At 40.2% G+C, this 21,081-nt stretch overlaps 1 protein-coding gene across 1 annotated transcript in view; it reads left to right on the plus strand.

Moving 5' to 3' along the window:
• The window catches only part of ush2a (Usher syndrome 2A (autosomal recessive, mild)), a 190,570-nt gene that overhangs the window by 155,577 nt on the left and 13,912 nt on the right, over positions 1 to 21,081 (plus strand). Inside the window, exons 68-75 of the mRNA XM_086174562.1 lie at positions 355 to 462; positions 1,280 to 1,463; positions 4,613 to 4,770; positions 6,853 to 7,011; positions 7,255 to 7,417; positions 8,281 to 8,498; positions 8,568 to 8,704; positions 20,994 to 21,075. Coding sequence (XP_086030688.1) covers positions 355 to 462; positions 1,280 to 1,463; positions 4,613 to 4,770; positions 6,853 to 7,011; positions 7,255 to 7,417; positions 8,281 to 8,498; positions 8,568 to 8,704; positions 20,994 to 21,075 — 1,209 coding nt within the window. The remainder of the gene's footprint in view (positions 1 to 354; positions 463 to 1,279; positions 1,464 to 4,612; positions 4,771 to 6,852; positions 7,012 to 7,254; positions 7,418 to 8,280; positions 8,499 to 8,567; positions 8,705 to 20,993; positions 21,076 to 21,081) is intronic.

Genomic DNA, 21,081 nt, shown 5'->3' on the forward strand with positions numbered 1-21,081 from the left:
CACGGACAGATATGGATCCATCCATTGAGAGAGTGTTGAAAGAACAGAAGGGAGGGAGAATAAAAGAGTGGGAGAGAGGAGATGCGGTCAAAGAAGCTCCTGATACATATTGGGCAACATTTCCTCTTTTACTATTTCCACCAATGTTTCCCTCTTTGTCTTCTCTGTCCCTTTATTGACTGGTACTTTAGATCCATCTGTCAATTCCATCTGAACATTTTTTTTTCCTGTTTTTTGCCTGTACAATTTTTCTTTTTTATTGGCAGAAGAAGAAAAAATATTTGTCAAATGAAATGTTGCACAGGTAATTATGTTATATTGAGTTATACTGACACACCTGTCTGTGTGCTACAGGTTTGCAGCCATACACAGACTATAGTTTTGTGCTGGTCGTCTGCACAGCTGTCGGCTGTGCAAGCAGTTCACCTTCTACAGGACGCACCTTGCAAGCTGCCCCTGCTGGTAAACACACACACACACACACACGCACACACACGCACACACATACACACACACAGATTTGCGAAAACATTTACCAACATACATTTTGGTCTTGTTTTCTGTCGTTTAACAACAAAAGAGTCCTGCTTATTCCTTAGATCTTGAACATCATACATTTGCTATAATATTTAGCTTATTTAAAATAAAATACTGGCTGTTTTGACTGTAATATTTTGGAATTTATTTCAACACTAATTTCCAAATATGCAAATTAATATCATTTTGTGTGTTCTTTGATTGGAAAGACACCTTTGGGTTTTTTTGATTTGATATTGAACATCATATTCTGTATCAATAAATTTTGCCAATTAATAGAATATGAATTGTACTTTTCATATCTGCTTATTCTATTTTTTCTCCTTTTACTTTAACTCACTTATCCTCCTACTTTGTTTGATTTTGTTTAATCTCTATCTCCCACCTGGTGCTCAAACTCGATTCAGTCATCTTAAATCCATTTAAAACCGTAACGGAATATTATACCCAAGCCCAAATGTTGACAATTACTCATTATATGTCAGTGTATGTACCTTGTGCACTATTGTTACATCCTTTATTAAAAGAATTGTCAACCTGTTTGAGTCTCAGTTCTATAAAATTGCTTGTCTCTCTCTGTTATCAAAATAAATCTGTTTCGGCATCAGGCAATTTATTTCAGACAAATAATAAGTACATTTGCACACCGATTATTGATGAGACTTGAACAGGAGTCAATATTTCACACAAATAAAACAATATATTAATGAAATATACCTACTTCCTTTCTCTTCTTCTTAAGGTGTCTGGTTAAGGCCAAGGCACCTGATAGTAAACACATCTGCGGTCGAGCTGTACTGGGATCAGCCATCCAAGCCTAATGGACCCATCTCCCAGTACAGACTGAACAGAGATGGTCACACTATTTTTACCGGAGACTACCGTGACCAGAATTATACTGACACTGGACTCCTGCCAAACCGCAGGTAGTATGCACTCTTGTACACACACACACACACATATGTAAACATGCAAATGTGCTCATGTATGTACAGTTCAGGCTGTATAAGCACATTTCACCTGTAGCTTCACAATAATTAATTCCTTCAATTTTATTTTTTCCTCATTTGACTTTTGTCAATGTTTCTGTTTATATTATATTATATAAGTTTCCCTGTTTTAGAAGCTCTCCTATCTGTCCATCCATGTCTCTCTCTATGGACTCCACTCAATTTATGTCTGTTTGTGTCATTTAATGAGCAAATATTTGACATTCCAATGATGCAAACATTATACCCCCCATTAACACACACACATACATGTTCGCGCACACACACACACATACACACAAACACACACACACAAACACACACATGCATATTCTCAAAATCACAGATCAGATCTGACTTTGGCTCACAACGGAGCGCACATTTTATTTATCTGTTTGTTTTCATTTAACCTCCATGTCTCTCTTCAGAGATGGATTTTTGGTTTTAATTATAAAAGTGTAAAAAGACACTCTCTCTCCTCTCAACCATTTGAATATCTCTCTTTCTGTTCCTCCCTCTTTCTTCTCGCCAATTTTGCATTACCTGTATAGAATTCCCCCGCAGTACCCTGATCACATTTTATATGTGTATATATATATATATATGTGTGTGTGTGTGTGTGTGTGTGTGTGTGTGTGTAACAGAGAAACATAAAGGGAGGAATCAAGAAGAGAGTGCCCAATGTACGTGTGTGTGTGTGACATTTAATTTTCCCTAATTCCACATAGTCTGCCAGAAGGCATTCCCGTCCCGACCCTTTGCTATTCTCGCTATTCACTTCTCGTCCCCCTCCCATCCTTTCCCTCTTACCTCATTCCCGTCCTCCTTCTTTTCCCAATTTAGCCCTGCGCCAAGAATTACACAGGGAGCACCGGCCCCATTATCTAAGCAGACTTGTGTGTGATTTTGTGTATATCTAGACATGGCTTTCTGTGTGTGCACTTGCGTGTGTGAGACAGCTCAAAGTGGCCATTGATTATTTATGACAATGTTGATTAGCTGTCACTTTGCTTCGGCAGACCAGGAAGTGTCTAAGATGACGAGAGAATTAACCTATTCCCTCTGGCTGGCCCTGCAGGACACACATGTGCGCGCGCACACACACATACACAATCACCGATTACCCACCGCACATACACACATCATTTTACAGTTGATATCCCTAGGCTGTGTTTACATTTAAGCAAATATCTTTCAGTGATGAAGTGTTTAAATTCATCACCCTACCGAAACCTTATGCTGTGATGAAATTCCCTCTCTTCATCACAAATCAGCTTTCCACTCTTATACCCCCCTCAGTCCTCTTTTGTGTCTTTATGTCTGTCCTTGACACACTTGGTCTTGAAAGAATTGTGTATTTATATTTTTATGTACCCGCCAATTCAAGTATATATGTGGGAGCAACACAAGCACTTTTTCTACACTGTGTTCCAATGCACTATAGAGCTGCTAATGGCGAAGCCTCAAGAACAATAACCCAATATCACCGTCTATTAATGCATGTGTGCCCAGGTTTATAGCAAATTAAAGGCTTTTAATGTTAAATGGTGTCCCACTTACACAGCTAATGTAGGCTTTAGCACCATCCGACCGCATGCTCTTAAAAGCGAAATCTATCTTATGATGTCATGGGCAAGTAGAAGCGGAGAGTGAAGCGAGAGCAGCAGTGAGCTGGTTGAAAGAGGGGGAGAACAGGTGCATGATGGACAGGGTGGAACAGTGAGTACCATAACTGTGAGTTTACATTAGACTAACTCACTTTCTTAGATTTAATCATAGGCCCTTTGTTTTCTAACAACATAATGGTCCTATTCGCTTCCTTCAAATCTTTCTCAATACCGTATGATCTGGCCAATGAATTTGAAAATGATGGACACTGTATAGATGGAAATACACAATAAAGTAGGGTATGCTTAAGAGAAGTGGTTCTCAAAATATGAGTCTGGCTTCCCTGCAGAGGGTCCAAACTGTTTTAAGGCGCAACTCAGTGAATGTAAGCGAAAAATGACATTAGTGATCGAAAGGACACCATATATAGCAGCTTCAGTGGGTGTTATTGGGCAAGATATCTAGTCGTTACTCATGAGTTGTACTGTTTTCAGTACTTTTCCTCAGTTTGCATGACTTAATATTTCAAGACAGCTTCTTGTGTGACCAAATGGTAATGTTAACTGAATGCCTTAAACATTATTATTGTGATGCTATAGGCATCTGGGCACCATGTCTGTAAACTCGAACCGCAACGTATGATCATTTTCTTTATATTTTTAGTCAGTTAATTATAGAAAATAGTTCAATTTCCTCAAACTCAAGATTATAAATGTCTCATATGCAAGAAGCCGAAATCAGAAAATTTGACTTTAAAAATTATTCGGCAATTGAAATGTGGAAGGTATTGAGTGACTCGTTCAATTTCAGGGTTTTGCTGATTAGAAATGGCAGCTCAATAAACCAAGTTTAAGAGGAAGCATGTACTCAAAAGAGGCCAACGGAGGGATTTAGTCGGAGGTTTCAAGTCTTTTCATCCCTACAAAAATGGTCAATGAGCTGTTAAATTCTAAATTCCAAACGCAGTATTTCTGTCACCATTTTCTCTCTTACTTTTAAGCGAAAGTATAGAAAACATGTGGTTATTACACATTTACAAATAGCATTCACTCTGTTGTTCAATAGTATTGAACTTTATCTTATTCAGTAATCATCAACTGCAGCTATTTGCTAACCCTTCCAAATGACCGAATGATTTATGCAACTCAAATTCTTCATTATCTGAGTCAGTTTGACTGTTGGTTCATCGTCTTGTAACATGACCATGACTAGACTTTAGTCTATCAATCATTTTTACCTGAAAATGAAGTTGATGTATGTAATTTAAATGCAGCCCCTAACATTGCTATGGAGCCATGGCTTAAAGAAGCCTGAAATTCTCACTCTCAGGTTAATAATTTAAAATTAGATATCTAGAAAAAAAATGACTGCTATATATACTGTATACGAAGACACCCCTTCCGTTCTCTCCTTTTTATTACCGTGCTCATTTTTGTTTTATTTTTTTCCCTCTCCCATCTCTAACTATCTCTCTTTAGATATATTTATGAGCTGGAGGCAAGCACAGACGGTGGAACGGGTTTGAGTGACAAATATGTTATAAAAACACCAGTCTGGTGCCCCACTGGGATCTCAGCTCCTCACAATGTGACAGTGTTGGGCCCATATTCCATATCTGTGGCCTGGACGCCTCCTGGTGAGTAGTTGTCTAAATAGAAGAATGAAGTGTCCATATCAATTTAGCATGTGGGTTAGTCACTTTGTTTTGGCATCTGATGATAATATGAGCTAGTTAATGCAAATGAATGATGATTTGCATGAAGGTCCAGCTCAGGTGTATTCTAAGAATGTAACACTCTCCATTTCTCTTTTAGTCCCTTTTTTTAAACTAAAAGACTTGCATCAATGATCTCATCTCAACTGTATTTTGAATTCATATATTCAAACAAGCAATTATAAAAGTCTACAGACAGATGAGGATTCTCTTTCATTGTTAAGTACAATTATTTTTTTCTATAACTTTGCACAAACACAGGTATCTAAAGTAAGTTTTTTTTTTCACAACATCAGGACAATAGGAGCCACTTTTGCGGCACAGCAGAAAAAAATGCACTTGTGGAATTAAGCTGAATGGAGAAAATTTATTTCCCCATGTGAATCACTTCTTCCTTAAATTTAAAGAGACAGCAAGAGAAGGGTCAGACAGAAAACAAAAGCCCTAAGTACTTTCTGATTCACCTTCTGGCCTTTCAAGACCTGAACACGTGCACACATTCACAGGCATACATGAGCATACACTCAAGGCTGAGTTTCATGCTTATGGGGTAGTGATTGTCTGCCCTAACCCATCTATCATTGACTATTACTCTCTCATTAGGATGATTTCCTATCTCAGAAACTGCTTATAGGGCCAAGTAGCAAAGACACTTCACTATGTTGCATATGTGGGTTTGTGTGTCTTTTTGTGTCTGTGTGTTTGTGTGCGTGTCAGTGCGTACGTGTCATTGTGGAGATATTTCCATAGGCAGGTCTATTCTATCGTCATTATGGGTTGATTTTAAAGGTGAGGAAATATCGGTTGGGTTCTCACGCTTGGTTAACTCCCTGGGCCAAGAGTCTGGAGTGTTTTCAAATGGTTTGTGTGTGTGTGTGTATGTGTGTGCGTGCGTGTGTGCGTGCGCGCGTTTGTGTGTGTGTGTGTGTGTGTTCATATACATACATTGACTGTCAAAGCCGTGACTTACGGTTATTAAAAACACATTTTATCTGGGATCAATTCCTCAATGTGTGTGTTTGGGTGTGGGTGTGTGTCAGGGAGTCAGGGGTGAATTAAAATGGCAAAGCAGCTGATTGGTTGTAAATAATACAACTTAAATATCACAGTGACGATTAAACTTCTACGGGTGAGCACCTCACCGATCAAAGAGATGTATTATGACCCATTTGTGTGTGTGTGTTCACACATAAATATACCCCACTGTGTATGGACTGTGTGATAGGCTGTCAATGCAGCCAAAGTGCGCTTTGCAAAGTGTCTGTGTGTGACTAGCTGCATGTGTGCATATGTGAGTCGGAGGTGAATAATTGAAGTCTTTCATTTGTCTGGTAATCAGTTCGTTCTCAAGATATCCAGAGTTCATGAATGTTGAATAACCCATCACAATACAGTTGGCCTGAATTATGGAAAAACCTCTCCTGAGAATATTAACAAAGTCTAGGTGGTTTTGCGTGCGTGTGTGTGTGTGTGTGTGTGTGTGTGTGTGTGTGTGTGTGTGTGTGTGTGCGCGCATTGGGGGCTTTGTATATATTTGTCTGGTTGTCTGGTTTAGAGGCTATGGTGTTGCGGTCCAGACATCATATATACAATGTTCAGTAAATGTATGTATGAAAATACCTTACGTTATCATGTTCCAAACTTTTCAAATAAATAAATAGAGGATTCCAATTCTGAATGTCTTAATTCACTTTTCAAATAAACTGGAAAATACCCATTTTAGCACTTTAAACCAGGTTCTAAATACTTGATGCTGGAAAAGACAACAAATGTACTTTTGTTGTACATTACTGCCACGTTATTAAAGTAAATACAGCGAAATATTATGAGAAACCTAAAATGAACTTTCATGAAAAGAAACCTCTTAATCAAAGGGTGCGAGGCATGTTACCTGTTCTCAGTGTGTTGAATCTGCTTGGCTTGAAGAAATGTAAAATTACAATTTCTCTTCAGCTTTTTTTTACAACATCCAACACCAATGAAAACAACTATGTTGTTCCCCAGCTCAGCTCAACAGCAGCCAGCTGATAACCTACAATATAGTGTTGAAACCAGGAAGCAACAGTATCACCAGGCATGACATTGGCAGAAACCTGCACCACACTGTGACAGGACTGGAGCCATTCACCACTTACTTCATCAGAGTCCAGGCTTGTCAGCTCGGTAGGTGTTTTGACAAATCATAACATTTGCTGCAATCAACTATCGTCAACTATGTTGAGTGGTACTTTGTTTGCATGAACTTCACCTTGCCCTCAGCTTAGAGTATTTCCAGACCTGCCAAAAAAGCACAAGCCATTTTAGCATGATGTTTGCCTTTTCATTGTACTGAAAGTGGTGCAGCCGGGTGATTAAAGTCATGCTATTGAAATTGTCCTAGGAGATGTATTTTCTTGCCCTATACAGATGGATGCGGTGTTGGAGAAGGGGTGTACATTCAGACTTTAGAGACCACCCCAGAGGGTCTGGCACCACCCACAGTAAAGGCAGCTGGAGCCAGGGTCTTGGAGATCCACTGGTCTCCCCCCCAAAAACCCAATGGATTGATCACCTCCTATCATATATTCAGGTTACTTGCACACACGAAAAAACATACTGTACTGTGTTTGTACTCGGATTTATAGAACTGAAATGTAAAGCACAAAACTAATTCACACATATCATATGCACAGTGCAAATGCATACCATGCAGGAGAAATCTAAATATCTACATACATAGAACAGTTAAGAAGTTTTGGACGAATATCTTCAGGCAAATATCTTCTTAACCATTGTGTGTCTGTGTGTGTGTGTGTGTGTGTGTGTGTGTGTGTGTGTGTGTGTGTGTGTGTGTGTGTGTGTGTGTTAATGCATGCTGAAGGTCGTGGTCTGCTTGTTGACCATAGAGTGTGTGATCTGTATGCAGGGTCAGACCAGACTAAGCCCTTTAAGTCCTCAGGAAACATGAATTAGCATAGCAGCACACACACACACCTGGCATGATCACACTCAGGCAGACAGGGACTTGGTTAAAATGGGAAAATCTCTCTTTTTCTCGACACACACCGATGAAATCCTTCGAAATCACAGACAAAGGATGTTACCAAGACGTCAGTGCAATTGCATCAGCTTGAAAACTGATGTTTAAGATGTATAAGCATGTTTTATTTTCATTCTACACACACTGAAAATGTTTGTTTACAACACAAAATATAATAATATACTGACGTGAATACAGCTGTCAGCTGAACTGTCCACAAACATCCACAATTTATCAGTTTACAAAAGAGAGCATGATTCAAAAGTAAATATAACTGATACTATTTTACCGCCAAATTTGAAGACATTAAAAGTAAGTCAACTCTCATCATGATAATCACAGTTTGAGATGCACTGCAAAAATGGCAAGTTATAAAAACCTGATGCATGACTGAATAATCTATTTCTCTGAAGGTCCCCAGTAGGAAAAGAGGAGGAGCTGTTGGTTTTCATCTGGTCCGAAGGGCCTCTAGAGTTTTTCGATGCAAGTCCATCCTTGCAACCCTTCAGCTTCTTCCAATACAGGGTTAGTGCGCAGAATTCCCAAGGTTCAGTTCTGAGTCAGTGGGCTTTTGGACAGACACTACCGGCAGAACCAAAAGATATGGCGCCTCCCAATGTGACAGCCACAGGTGAGTTGAAAAAAGCAAATGCAAACCGGATGTTCTTTCTCTGTATCACTAACTGTATGACATTGACAGGTGCATATTCAGTCCGTCTGAAATGGAGTGGACCGAAGCAGCCCAACGGTCTCATTTTGAAATATGGTCTCGTTTACAAGAAACACCAACAGGACCCAACGCTCAACTCGACTGCAGTTACTGCTCTCACTGTGGAGGTAAAAAGCACATAAGTCAGCATATTTTTCCTCCTAATCTAGTTTGGTACTGTGGAAATTTGGTCAAATGAGTCGCATTGGAACACTTTTGGGTGATTGACAGACCAATCAGTACAACTAAAGCAGCTGGAAAGAAAATCCAGGATTGAAAATGTGCAATTTATTTCTTGCAAGTTGCAAAATGATTTAAAAACATGTTATGTAGCCTACTTTAAGACTTCTCATCTTATTGCATGATGGCATTATTTTGTTTACATGCAAAAATCGTGTGGTATCAAAATGGCAACTCATCTTTGATTCAGTGTGACAGAAAACAGAGATTAAGGATGAAATACAATGAGCTTCAATAAGAGAATCTTGGATGTCAGATTCAGAAGAAGCCGAGGAAACGGGAAGAAAGACAAGCACTTTGATATACTTTCCAAGATATGATGAGAAAGACCAAAAGAGCGGTGCGATGAAGGGGAAAGGAAGAAGCAACAATGAGTGAAACAAAAAGGAGTTGGAAGATTAAAGATGAGTCAGGCAAAAAGGGAGGATGAGACGGAGTGATGTATAAAGGAAAGAGGGAGGAGAGCTAAACGGTGCAAAGAGATAGAAGTATAGATCTATATTCTGTCCAAATGAGTGGCCTCTTCTCTCTCTGTGACCTTTGGCTTGTCACTCATAATTAATACAAGATGTAAATGGAGACCTTTCACCTTCTCATTGATATGGAACACTGTTTGTGTGTGTGTGTGGTTTTGTGCGCTTGTGTGTGTGTGAGAGGCTCATTGACATGGCATAGACTTATTTTGGTGGTGGTCATTTGTCACACAGTCTCCTTTACCACATGCTTTTCTGTTGTTCAGGGATACACAAAGAAAGTATAAATGAGGAACTAAGTTGCAAACCAACTTGTAAAAAAATAAAAGTCACTTTTGTGTTTTTATGTGGGTTCCAGTGAAGAAGTTTACTGTTTATGTATCACACATACCTACAAGGTGACATAAGATGGTGATGTAAGCAGGGATGGCATGAGAACAGAGATGATGTTTTAAAAGTTCCTAACACTATGTGGCTGTATGTAATGATGAATAGGCTGTAGCCGGCAACTATTTGTTATTTTAGATAATCAAAATCAAATACATTTCAAGTTCTAGTCGTAAGAACTATAGCTGAGTATAAAGGTTGGACATTGGCTTTCCCCAGATTTCTTGATTATCTTAAAGCAATTTTTTCCCTTGTTCATCCAAATAACCTCTCCCCTCTGCCTGAAATTCCGCCGTTTGTGGATGTAATGTTGCATGTGCGTGTGCCTGTGTCCATTTGGGATGTGTGTATTTGTGTGTGTATTGATCTCAGGCAGGGTTGGGAACCCTGCTCTGTGCCAGCTTGGCTGATTAATGGGGTCGTCAAGGCAATCGGACGGAATGAGGGTAAGGAGCGCAGGCAGCCTGCATCACTAGACCCCTATGTACTGGCTGGCACATACAGTCTCACACACACACACGCACACACACTTGCTCCCCATGCCTTGCACCTCAGTGACAGACATGTTAGTCATTCGTGCAACCCTGTCAGGCTGCTTTCTGGCTTCATGGTTATTTTTCCTTCATTTTTCTCCTCCTTATTTTCTCGTTTCATCTTTCTTTAAGGACACTGATTAATTCTTTTTTTCCTTGATTATTACTCAATTTTCTCTGCAAGTTGATGGAAAAGGTCCTTTTTTTATATTTCATCTTTACCTTTTCTATTTCTTTCCCTTGCTAAGGTATTTGAGCTGCTGTGCATGTGTCACTAGATCAAATTCACAACTTGTATGAGCACTGGAGTTCTGAACAAATTCTTAGCACAGGCCTGAATGGAAAAGTAAACTCCCACCTTTTGTTTTTTGAATGATGATTTTCTCCAGCTCTCTTTATTGTCCCTTTACCTTTTCTGCTTGAAACAGTCACTACTCTACAACCCTCCAGCCTCCCCGTCTATTTTCTTATAAATTTCTGCTACATTCACTTCTATCCTTCTGTTTGCTCTACTATTTTTATCTTGGGGTGCTTTCCTTCCTTTATCTTAATATCCTGATCTCCTTTCCTCTACCTGCCTAAAGTGCAAATTTTTATTTTTGATTCTTCTATTAACTTTCCTTGACATGTCATGTCTCTTTTTTTGCTTCCTGTATTCCCTTTTTTTTTTTCTTCCATCCACTTTTTAAATCTTCAATATCGCCTGAACGCTACCTCAATCTCTTTCCTCCTTACTGTCATGTCCTTTACTCCCTCCTTTGGCTCTTCCAGATGTTTCCCTGTGGCCCTTGGGATCACCGGTGAAGGGAGACCATGTGCATACATATATGTGTGTGTGTGTGTGTGTGTGTGTGTGTGTGTGTGTGTGTGTGTGTGTGTGTGTGTGTGTGTGTGTGTGTGAGAGTTATTCCATGTGGATACATATGTCTGAATATGGTTGAAGCGTGCATGCATCGCCCATTTTACAGTGATTGTGTGTGTGCAATGTTTTTGTGTGTACGAGTGTGTGTGTTGTATTAATACATCCCATTGATCAGAGCAGGACCCCTGACAGTCATCATCCCTGAGAACCATCTGGCCGACGCCTGACGCTCCCTCACCCAAACACAAGCTGACACCCTATTAATCTGCTACCGCCATGCATATGTGTGTAACCACGCACGTTTCTCTGTGTGTGAATGAATCTGTAATGTGTATGGAAGAGATTATGTGTTAGAGTATGTGTTAACATTTTTTCCATGTACCTCTTTCTTTGTACGTGTACGCATGTGTGCATACGTGTGCAAGTAAACGGTGCACACACATACGAATGTGTGCACACACCACTCCGCCATCCGCCAACAACAGCCGGCACTGAAGGGAGCTGAAGGGTGCTTGGAAATTAAGGTTATTACACAAATTGAGCCATATGGTCTAAATATTTCAGAGCTGAAATTTACTAGGCAATAAAAATGGCCCCTACCTCGGTAATGGTGTAAATTACAGCTTAACCACCAGCGCTAATGATGTCCTTCTGTACGCCCCGTAACCAACCGTACATGAAGGACACATTGTTTAAAAATACCCCAGCAAAAGCAAGAGAGAAAGAAAGGGAGGGATAGGAGCAGGCAAGAAAGAATGGGGCAGGACAGGGAAGGAAGAAGTGTGTTTGTGGGGGGCCGGGTGGGGGAGGTTGGTAACCAAAGAGGTGAGGGAAGAGAAGAATTTGGAAAGGAAAATTTGAGCTTAATATATTGAGAAGAGAGAGAATGTGTGTGAGTGAGAGAGAGAGAGAGAGAGAGAGAGAGAGAGAGAGAGAGAGTGTGAGAGAGAGCTAGCAGCATGTTTACAATCTGTTAGTTTACCATTAAGAACCCATCAGAGAGTGTGGGACAGCAAGGGCTAGCCAGCGAACTGTGTCTCAAAGCCAAAACGAGGCTTTAGAAAATATGTGTGTGTGTGTGTGTGTCACCTGCAGTAAGAATCTATTTATTTAAGCATACGCAGTTGGAAAAGTTATACTTGTACATTGTGCGCACAATTATTAGGCAAGTGATTATTTTGACCATTTCATCCATAATTTCCAACTCCAAGCTGTATAAACTTGAATACTTTTTGCACTTAATGCATATGTGGTGATGTGTATTTGTATAATGAGGGAGGGTGTGGCCTAAAGAGATCAACACCCTATATAAAGGTGTGCATAATTAGTAGGCAGATTCTTCTCCTCAGAAAAAATGGGCCAAAAAACAGATTAAAGTGACTCTGAAAAGCTAAAAATTGTAAAAAGTCTCTCAGAGGGATGCAGCATTCTTGAAATATCTAAGATAGTGGGGTGTGATCACAGAACCATCAAACGTTTTGTTGCAAATAGCCAACAGGGTCGCAAGAAACGTGTCGAGAAGAAAAAATGCAAACGCAAAGATTTGAGAAAAATCAGACATGAAGCTTGCAGGAACCCAGTGCTGCCATATTCCACAACTGCAACCAATCTGGGGTGTCAAAAAGTACGAGGTGTTCAGTTCTCAGAGACATGGCCAAGATAAGAAAGGCTGAAAACCGACCACCTCTGAACAAGACACATAAGTTGAAACTTCAAGAATGGAGCAAGAAATATCTGAAGACAGATTTTTCAAAGGTTTTGTGGACTGATGAGATGAGAGTGAGTCTTGACAGAGCAGATGAATGGTCCCGTGGTTGGATCAGTAACGAACACAGAGCTCCACTTCAACTCAGATGCCAGCAAGGTGGAGGTGGGGTACTGGTATGGGCAGGTATTATTAAAGATGAGCTAGTTGGACCTTTTCGGGTTGAAAATTGACCCAAAATCAACTCTCAGAACTACTGCCAATTTTTATAAGACACTTTCTTCAAGCAGTGGTACAGGAAAAAGTCTGCATCTTTCAAGAAGACTATGATTTTTATGCAAGACAACGCTCCATCACATGCATCAAAGTACTCCACTGCAAGGCTGGCCAGTCAAGGCCTTAAAAATGAAAAACTAATGACATGGCCCCCTTATCTGACTTAAACTCTATTCAGAACTTTTGGCCCCTTCTTAGGTAGGAAAATTTACAGTGAAGGTAAACAGTACACCTCTCTGAACAGTGTCTGGGAAGCTGCCGTTGCGGCTGCACAAAAAGTTGATTCTGACCAGATCCATGAACTGACTGACTCTGTGAATGGAAGGCTTGTGACTGTTATCGAAAAGTAAATTAGCTGTATTGGTCCCTGAGGTTGTTTTCTTTTAAATTTCAGAAATGTTTATTTAAGGTGAAAAACAAGTGAGATGGGAAAATCTTTGTTTTTCATTAAGTGCATAATGATTGTGCACACTAACAGTTGCCTCATAATGGTGTACATGTAGATATTCTCTTAAGAAAGTCAAAACTTTACTTTTACTACTTAAATGTTCAGGTTTGGGGGTTTGTTAACATTTTGGGTTGACCAAGAGTACTGTAGTTGTACAATAACAAAATGAATCCTCAAAAATAAAACTAATAATTGTGCACGCAGTGTATAAGAATGGACCTGTTATCAGAACTGTGATGGAAACAGGCAGGAATCATCTGCAGGTGTTTGGGGTTATTAGACTGAACAAACATTAAACGGTAAACTCATGGGGTGAGGTATGAATACAAATACATAGTTTTAGGATGCTTAGGGAAGTAAAACAGGTTCTTGTCGAATACATAATGATGAATTGGCTGTAAAATCCACTCCACGCGAAGGACTGTACTTGGCGAAGTCCTGCCAAGAGCAAATCAATGTCCAGATATTCTGGCACATACCAGTTTTAATTAGTCAAGGATCTCTAAGAAAATAAATATCATTTTTAGACAGGCATTTTTATTTTGAAGTTCTTAAGTTCCCACTTCCGTGACTATAATTGGTAAACATGGAGCTGCTGCTAGACATCCATTAGCTTCTCATAACATAGAAATTGACTAACAAACATATTTTGGTAAAAGTTAGTGAGTTATTGATGTCAGTGCTGTTTACTTGTTAAAATCAAGCTAAAACAATAACTTGAGTGAGAAATTAAACAATTTCAACAGCTCTGTTAACATCTCACTTTACTTCAATATAAAGGGGGTTTAAACAGATGAACACATGATAAATCACCAACTAAAAAGCCAGTTCAGATCCTCTAAATAAATTGCCTAGTAAATGCCTGATGGGATCAGAACTTTGCTTGGATTCAACTTCTCTTTATTTCATTACTGCTTATTTATGTTTCTGTCGTCAGTCTGAATACGTGGCATTTTGACTCACTAACTTGGACTTTGTCATTTCCTTTGCTTAACCGAAAGATCATATCAAAGTATTGAATTAGAAATCAGAGGCCTTGCAGCTGCTGATAGTGAGAAGCATTTGTGTAAATTTGCAAAAATCAATGGAAAAATGTCCCTGCTTCTGATGTAGCACATTGCCTCAATAGCTTGTTTCACATGTTCTTCAAAACGGCTCAGTGTTCATGCAGATTATGGCCATTTTATGAGCACGACAAAAGATTAATGGGGGCCTGTGAATATATGACAAACCTGTAAATTACAAGTTACCACTATAGTGGCACTGACCTTAGGATATATTGTAGATACTCACACCGTCACCCAGTTTGGGCACATGCATGCTAATAGCATCACCTGATATGACAAACCTGATACTTTAAAATGGGAGGCCTTAGATTCGGGATGATGTGACACCATCTAAACTCAAGGAGGAATCCATCCCCCGAGTATGATGGCTCACTCAGAAGTCAAACCCTTTAGCCATAAGAGTTACCTAGCGCCAAATACATATGGCACTCTTGCGCTTCGATTTAGTTTTTCATAAAAGTATCACCGGTGAAGAAGCTATTCTAGTGCCAATGTTAAGACTAAGGCTGTATTTTTCTCTTTCAGTTTTAAAATTATTACATTGCTGTCATTTCAAAGGCCACTCTCTGAGTGTGGTGCCACTCTTGGCATCAGCTAAGGTTTGTTTTCGGATCTAAAATAATAGAAACAAAGAGAAACTCAGGTACCCGTGCATAATGGTTTTATAGATTTCAATTTCATTCACCTATATTACCCTGGTCACAGCTATCAAGTAAATAATTGTGCTGTGATGAGGAGCAAAGTGCAGTAACTGATCCACTTTTGCACTTTTAACCCTCTCTGCCTTTCTGCCTTGTTATCTTCTTTGCATAGCTTTAGCAGAGAAGGTGTGCGGGGGGACGGAGCACGGTCAGATGAATAGGAACGACAAGGTTTTGCCCTTGTTCTCTGTGACACTAACAAACGAGTCGGTCGAAATAGCGGAGGGAAGAGGTGGAAAAGAAGAGCTGAGTGCACACAGGGTGAAGAGACATATGAAAGGGCAAGGATGGGAGGAGACGACAGGTGAAGAGAGGAAGGAAGGGCTATAAGAGAGGATAAGGAGCCTCGGATGCAGAGTTCATTAGGCCCTCGGCCTATCAGACCCCTTAGTTAGAGGTCTCCAACTCTGATTGGAGGGCTCTCAGCGTTCTGCATAAACAGCCAAATAATCATCCCACAACCCTCCATCCTGAAATAGTTCTTTGTCCTCGTGTTTTTTCTCAAGTCCTCCTTTTATAGATCCGTGCTACATTTCCATCGCCACATTTCCATCTAGGCTTTCTCTAGATCTGTCCCAAATAACAGTTTTTATGTTATTCCATCCCACCACCTCTGCCCCCTCCACGTCCTCCACTTCTATCTCCCCTCGCACTTTGACAAGCATTTGTTTTTTTGTTTTTCCAGGTATGTTTTTAGCCTCCTACCTCTTTCTCCCCCTCCCTACTCCCTCATCTTCCCCTCCCTCTCAGTAATGACAGGCTATGTTATTGCGTGCCTTTCTGTGAAGAGACCACACCATCCAGTGTGGTGCTCTCCACTTGTCGTAATGGACGTTTAGTGCCAAAACCACGATACGATGGTCATCACTTTACAGGAATGCTGAGTGCGTATGAGAGAGACAGAGAGAGAGAGGGAGTGAGAGATTGTGTATAAAATGCTGAATCCTTGTCAAGTGTTTGTTTTGGAAGTAGACTGCACTTCTGTAATTGGCAAGTCTGGAGGAGCCTATCTTGTCTGTTGCTATCTAACATCCTGGACATGAAGAGATGCTCACTCTTTGTGTCTATGAAACTGCATGCATAAAAATGATTGATGGGTGGTGGAGGACTAAAACTCAAAGATTCTTGTAGGTTATTGGTCTGTTGCTGCTTTTTGAAGGAAAAAATTCCAACATGCCATATTCCATCAAACTTGCAAAACAGTAGCTTTGAATTATTATAGCAGTACAGTATCATACTCTTTAAACAAGTAACCTGATGAGGACTAATGTGTCTTCTAAGAAATTAAATTCGGTTAAAAAGATTGCATTCTTTCTAATGTTTTTAACTTGCATGACCTAAGTAAAGACTTCATTGAAAGGGAAATAACTTTTATACTCTCAGTTGTTGCTTTAATCAACACAGCTTCATCGAGGTCATTTCCAGTTTGAGGCGCTGGAAATAAATTCCACTCTTGCTAAATTTTATTCACTTTTATGCCACGTCACCAAAGGGCAGTGACCTGTTAAAATAGAAGTGTACGGTATAATTAGTATAATAGTTGTGCAGACAAATTGCATTTCAAAATTTCTTGGTCACAAATAGGAAATTACATTCCTATATTGCTCACAGCTTAATTTTAATTCATGAAATATCTTCGGGGATTTTATCATGCAATTTCTGTCCAACTAGTCTTCTGTTGACCAGTCTTCGGCCACATGTCACACACACACATGCACACAGATGAACATACACACTAAATAAGCTGTTCCTACGGTCTGAAGCCGCCAAAGCCAATCATGGCTGTTGGTGTGAAGTGGGCATGCCTGTTCCAGACCCCTGCAGACGCTCTCTACTTCTGTGCTGGCCACAGACAAAATACATGCCTAATGGCACTTTGTGTTTACCATGTGTGTGTGTGTGTGTTAGTGTGCGTGTGTGTGTGTGTGTGTGTGTGTGTGTGTGTGTGTGTGTGTGTGTGTGTGTGTGTGTGTGTGTGTGTGTGTGTGTGTGTGTGTGTGTGTCTAAGGGTGGTGTCGCAGGAACGTCTGTGTGTCAGGGTTTGTCTAACGCACAATGACTAGCAGGGACACCCATGCAGGGCATTTGCAAACAGACACAGGGCAATTGTTCCAGCAGCATTGAATTAGGCATGCACAAATAAATGCATATACACACATGCACACACGCACAAACACACACACACAAACTTGGCTTGCTAGCTTGGCATGGGGCACAAGAGTGCAGCGTGTGGTGCTCTGGCTCACCTCAGAAACCTCCGAAAACAATTACTGCTCTCACAGCACTGGTCAGGGCACAGCTTGTACTAATAGACTGGACTACAGGGTTGAAAAGAGTTGAAGTGTATTCAAATTGAATTGAATCCAATCAAATGCAATCCAATGATCTATTATCATAGCATATTTTGCCAGACACTGGTAAGAACTATGACACATAAATAAAGGTGAAGCAGTGTGTCACTAATCTCTCTGGGCCTTAATATGTCAGAACAGAAAGGGCAGTCATGTTACAAACCAGTTAGACCTCTTTCACCTATTAGACATGGCCCTTTCATGTATTTTCTTGGACACTCGCTTTTACTTTCATGTGCATGTGCATGTATGCAAGGGAGGCACGCAGAGAGAGGAGGAGTGCATGTAAGAGTGCGTTCATACAAGTGTGTAGTTTGTGCTAATGTTGGTCTCTCTCTGTCTCTTTGCAGGGCCCAGTGCTGGTGCCTTTGTGAGATAATCAGCATAATTCTTTTGACAAATACACATGGTTACTCTTAATTAGTATCACACACTGCCCCCTCAGCTGTACTTTGCCTCCATACCTGAATATCACACAGGCATACACACACAATTTTGTCCACAAGCATGTGGGCACACGCCCAAGCACACATGCACACGCACACACACAAACTTTGAGGGAAATGAGCACAAACGAACAGGCATGCAGATGTTGCCGTATGCTTAGACAAACCAATTCATTCAGATGCTTGTATTTGTGTGTCACTTTCAGGTAACACAAACGTCAAGATGCTTTTTACAATAGGGATCTCTTCTAACTGATGATAGAACTCTCCCGTCTTCTATTCATCCCATATTATTGGTCCACTTCTCTCCCTCTCTTTATCATGTTGATGCACTCTTTTTCTACATCTACTGCTCCTCTCTTCCACGTTAGATCTTGACTTCATGCTCTCTCTTGCATTTGACATTTTAACGGGACTTTGATCATTTACTTCTGTCTCTATCTCTCTTCCACTCAATCCTTCTCTCCTTCTCTATCTCTCTCTCACACACACACACACACACACACACACACACACACACACACACATACACATACACATACACATAGTCAATCCTCTTTTTCTTAATCCTTTTGTCATATCTCACATTGTAGATATTCAAGTGGCTGGCCATTTACTCTCCAACTATAATCTTGCCAATGCTGTTGCAAAAAAGTTAAAGCTATTCTCATTCTTGTGCCCATGATATATATTAAAAAAAAGATTCACAATTTACTGTGAAATGCATTTTCAAGTTTTCTTGTCATATTCTAATACCTTTAGGGATTATTGTTAGAGGGGTCTTTCATGTTATTTGTCTAGTTTTATATCTTCTTGTATTTTTATATCTTTTTTTTCCCAAATATGTTTGGTATAGGATGATGAAGATTTCTTGAAGTACTTGTTTTGAGAGTGCATGTATGTGCCTCCCTGCGTGTGTGTGCATGTGAGTGTGTGTGTGAGTGTGTGTGTGTGTGTGCGTGCAAATGCATGTGAATCTAAGAGAGAAATAGTTATTGAGGGAGCTGTTAATGTAATGTAATAGTATGTGTTGGTGTTACACCGTTTGATTATAGCCTGTCTGGGTGCATGTGTGTTCGAGCAGTTAGCAACCTGATACATTGAATTTCATAGTGCTCACTTGTAAGGTTATGTGTGTTTGCACGCGTGCCTGTGTGTGTACACGTTTGGTGTAGCAAGTGGACCATTAACGTGTGTGTTTCAGTGATAAAGTGTTTGAATGTATTGCCATCTAGAGGCACAGTGCAGAGTCTCCATGCTCCTATAAAAGCTGCCAGCGCCAGATGCTGCTATTGACAATGTGCATATGTTAACCGCTTTATAGGCCACATGCCTCACATATTTCACTGGCTTTTAAGGTAGAGAGAGATCTCTCATTCGAGCTCACTTAATCTGTCTCTCCCTTTTGTAACATCTATCTTTTTTTTCTCCACCACTCCCTCTGTTTTCGCCTGTGACTCAATCTTTCAGTGTCTTCCTCGCATCCCTCTCCTTCCTGCCTCTTGTTTTTCCCCATCCTTCGTCAGTTATTTATTCACTGACGTTTTATTTTTTCCATCTATAACTCTGACCTCCAATTCATTTCCAAAATATATACTTCATTTCATTCTTTCTTTCTTTAACTCAGTAATTCTTGCCAAACCCAATTCTCTCGTTATCTTTCTCTACCCCCGTGTATCTCTTTTCATGCCTCCGTCTCTCCGCTTCGAAGTTCTGTGATTTGCAGGAGGATTTAGCTTGTGCCTAGGTGTCTAGGGGCTTATTAATCCTATTTTACTGTGGATGAAAAACACGTTGGCTTGCAGACATGAAAACATTGAATACATGCATTCTGGTGATTGTTCAGACAGTTCATCCTTGCTGCCATTCTACGGTGATTTGTCTGGGTTTTCGTTTGATTCAGTTTGAATTTGAGCCTTTTTGATCCTCTTGTCACTGCATTGAAGTGGGTTACCAGCTAATCTCTTTACATATGCTTGCTTACTTGCGACTGCATTGAGTCCTGAACTTTAAAAAACTGCACACTCAACATATCAAGAAATACACTCGACTTTGTTATAAATTTACACAGATGCGTTCACGTGAACATGCGTAGAGAAGTGGTGTTATTAGAAGTTCACACCGTTAAGTATAAACATGAGCCAAGATACATTCTGGATCCTTCAGCACCCTGACTACCATGTCATGGCATGGCATGCCAAGACCATATGAAACAACAGCGTCTCGCTTATCAATTAGTAAATGGTGTTCCCACAGTATCTCACTCACTCACACACACAGACACACACTTATACATAGATACATAGATGCATAGGCTACACACTATCCCTGTGTCTGCCAGGATGCTGGGCTGAGTCCCACTGCCCAAAGCTACTGGCAAGCTCACTGTCTTTCTGTGTACACATGTGTGTGTGTTAGTGCTTGTGTGTGTTTGTGTGTGTATGTGTGTGTGTATGATATGAAAGGATGCATGTGTGACATAAACACTCAATGCGAATGCTTTGAATTCACCCATGAGGGATAACCGTTTGCCTGCCAGTCTCTCTGTCTCTGCCACTTCTCTTGTGTCTAATAACTTTACCATGGCAGAGTCTGTATGCTGTAATGTTGATATCCCAAATCCCATGTCATGTCATCTTAGCTTGGCATTGTTTCCATTTTTATTTTCATTCTCCATTTAATGAGTGCACTGGTTTGAATTCGCCAATGGTTTGTATGTGGAACTAATTTCCTCTTTCTTTTGCTATGGATTACAGCTCACTTTCTCGGTTCCCATTCCACCATTTTTTTCAGTATTCCTTGCCAGTTATCTAACTTGTACTGCTTCTACTCAAAAATATCTGCCACTAAGACCATTTTAATTTGTCACATTTTTAATTTTTCCACGAAGCATGTTCCATAGTTCTTTTTCCGTCTTTTTAATGTCAGGGCTCAGTCTCGGAGGCAATGGTGTATGGACTCAAGCCCTACACTGAATATGCTCTACGAGTGGAAGCTGTAAATGAAGCAGGTAGGT

The sequence above is a fragment of the Fistularia commersonii genome, chromosome 27 (assembly GCF_037954325.1).
Source record: "Fistularia commersonii isolate RoL2024-O1a breed Wild chromosome 27, RoL_Fcom_v1.0, whole genome shotgun sequence".
Classification (NCBI taxonomy): Eukaryota; Metazoa; Chordata; class Actinopteri; order Syngnathiformes; family Fistulariidae; genus Fistularia; species Fistularia commersonii.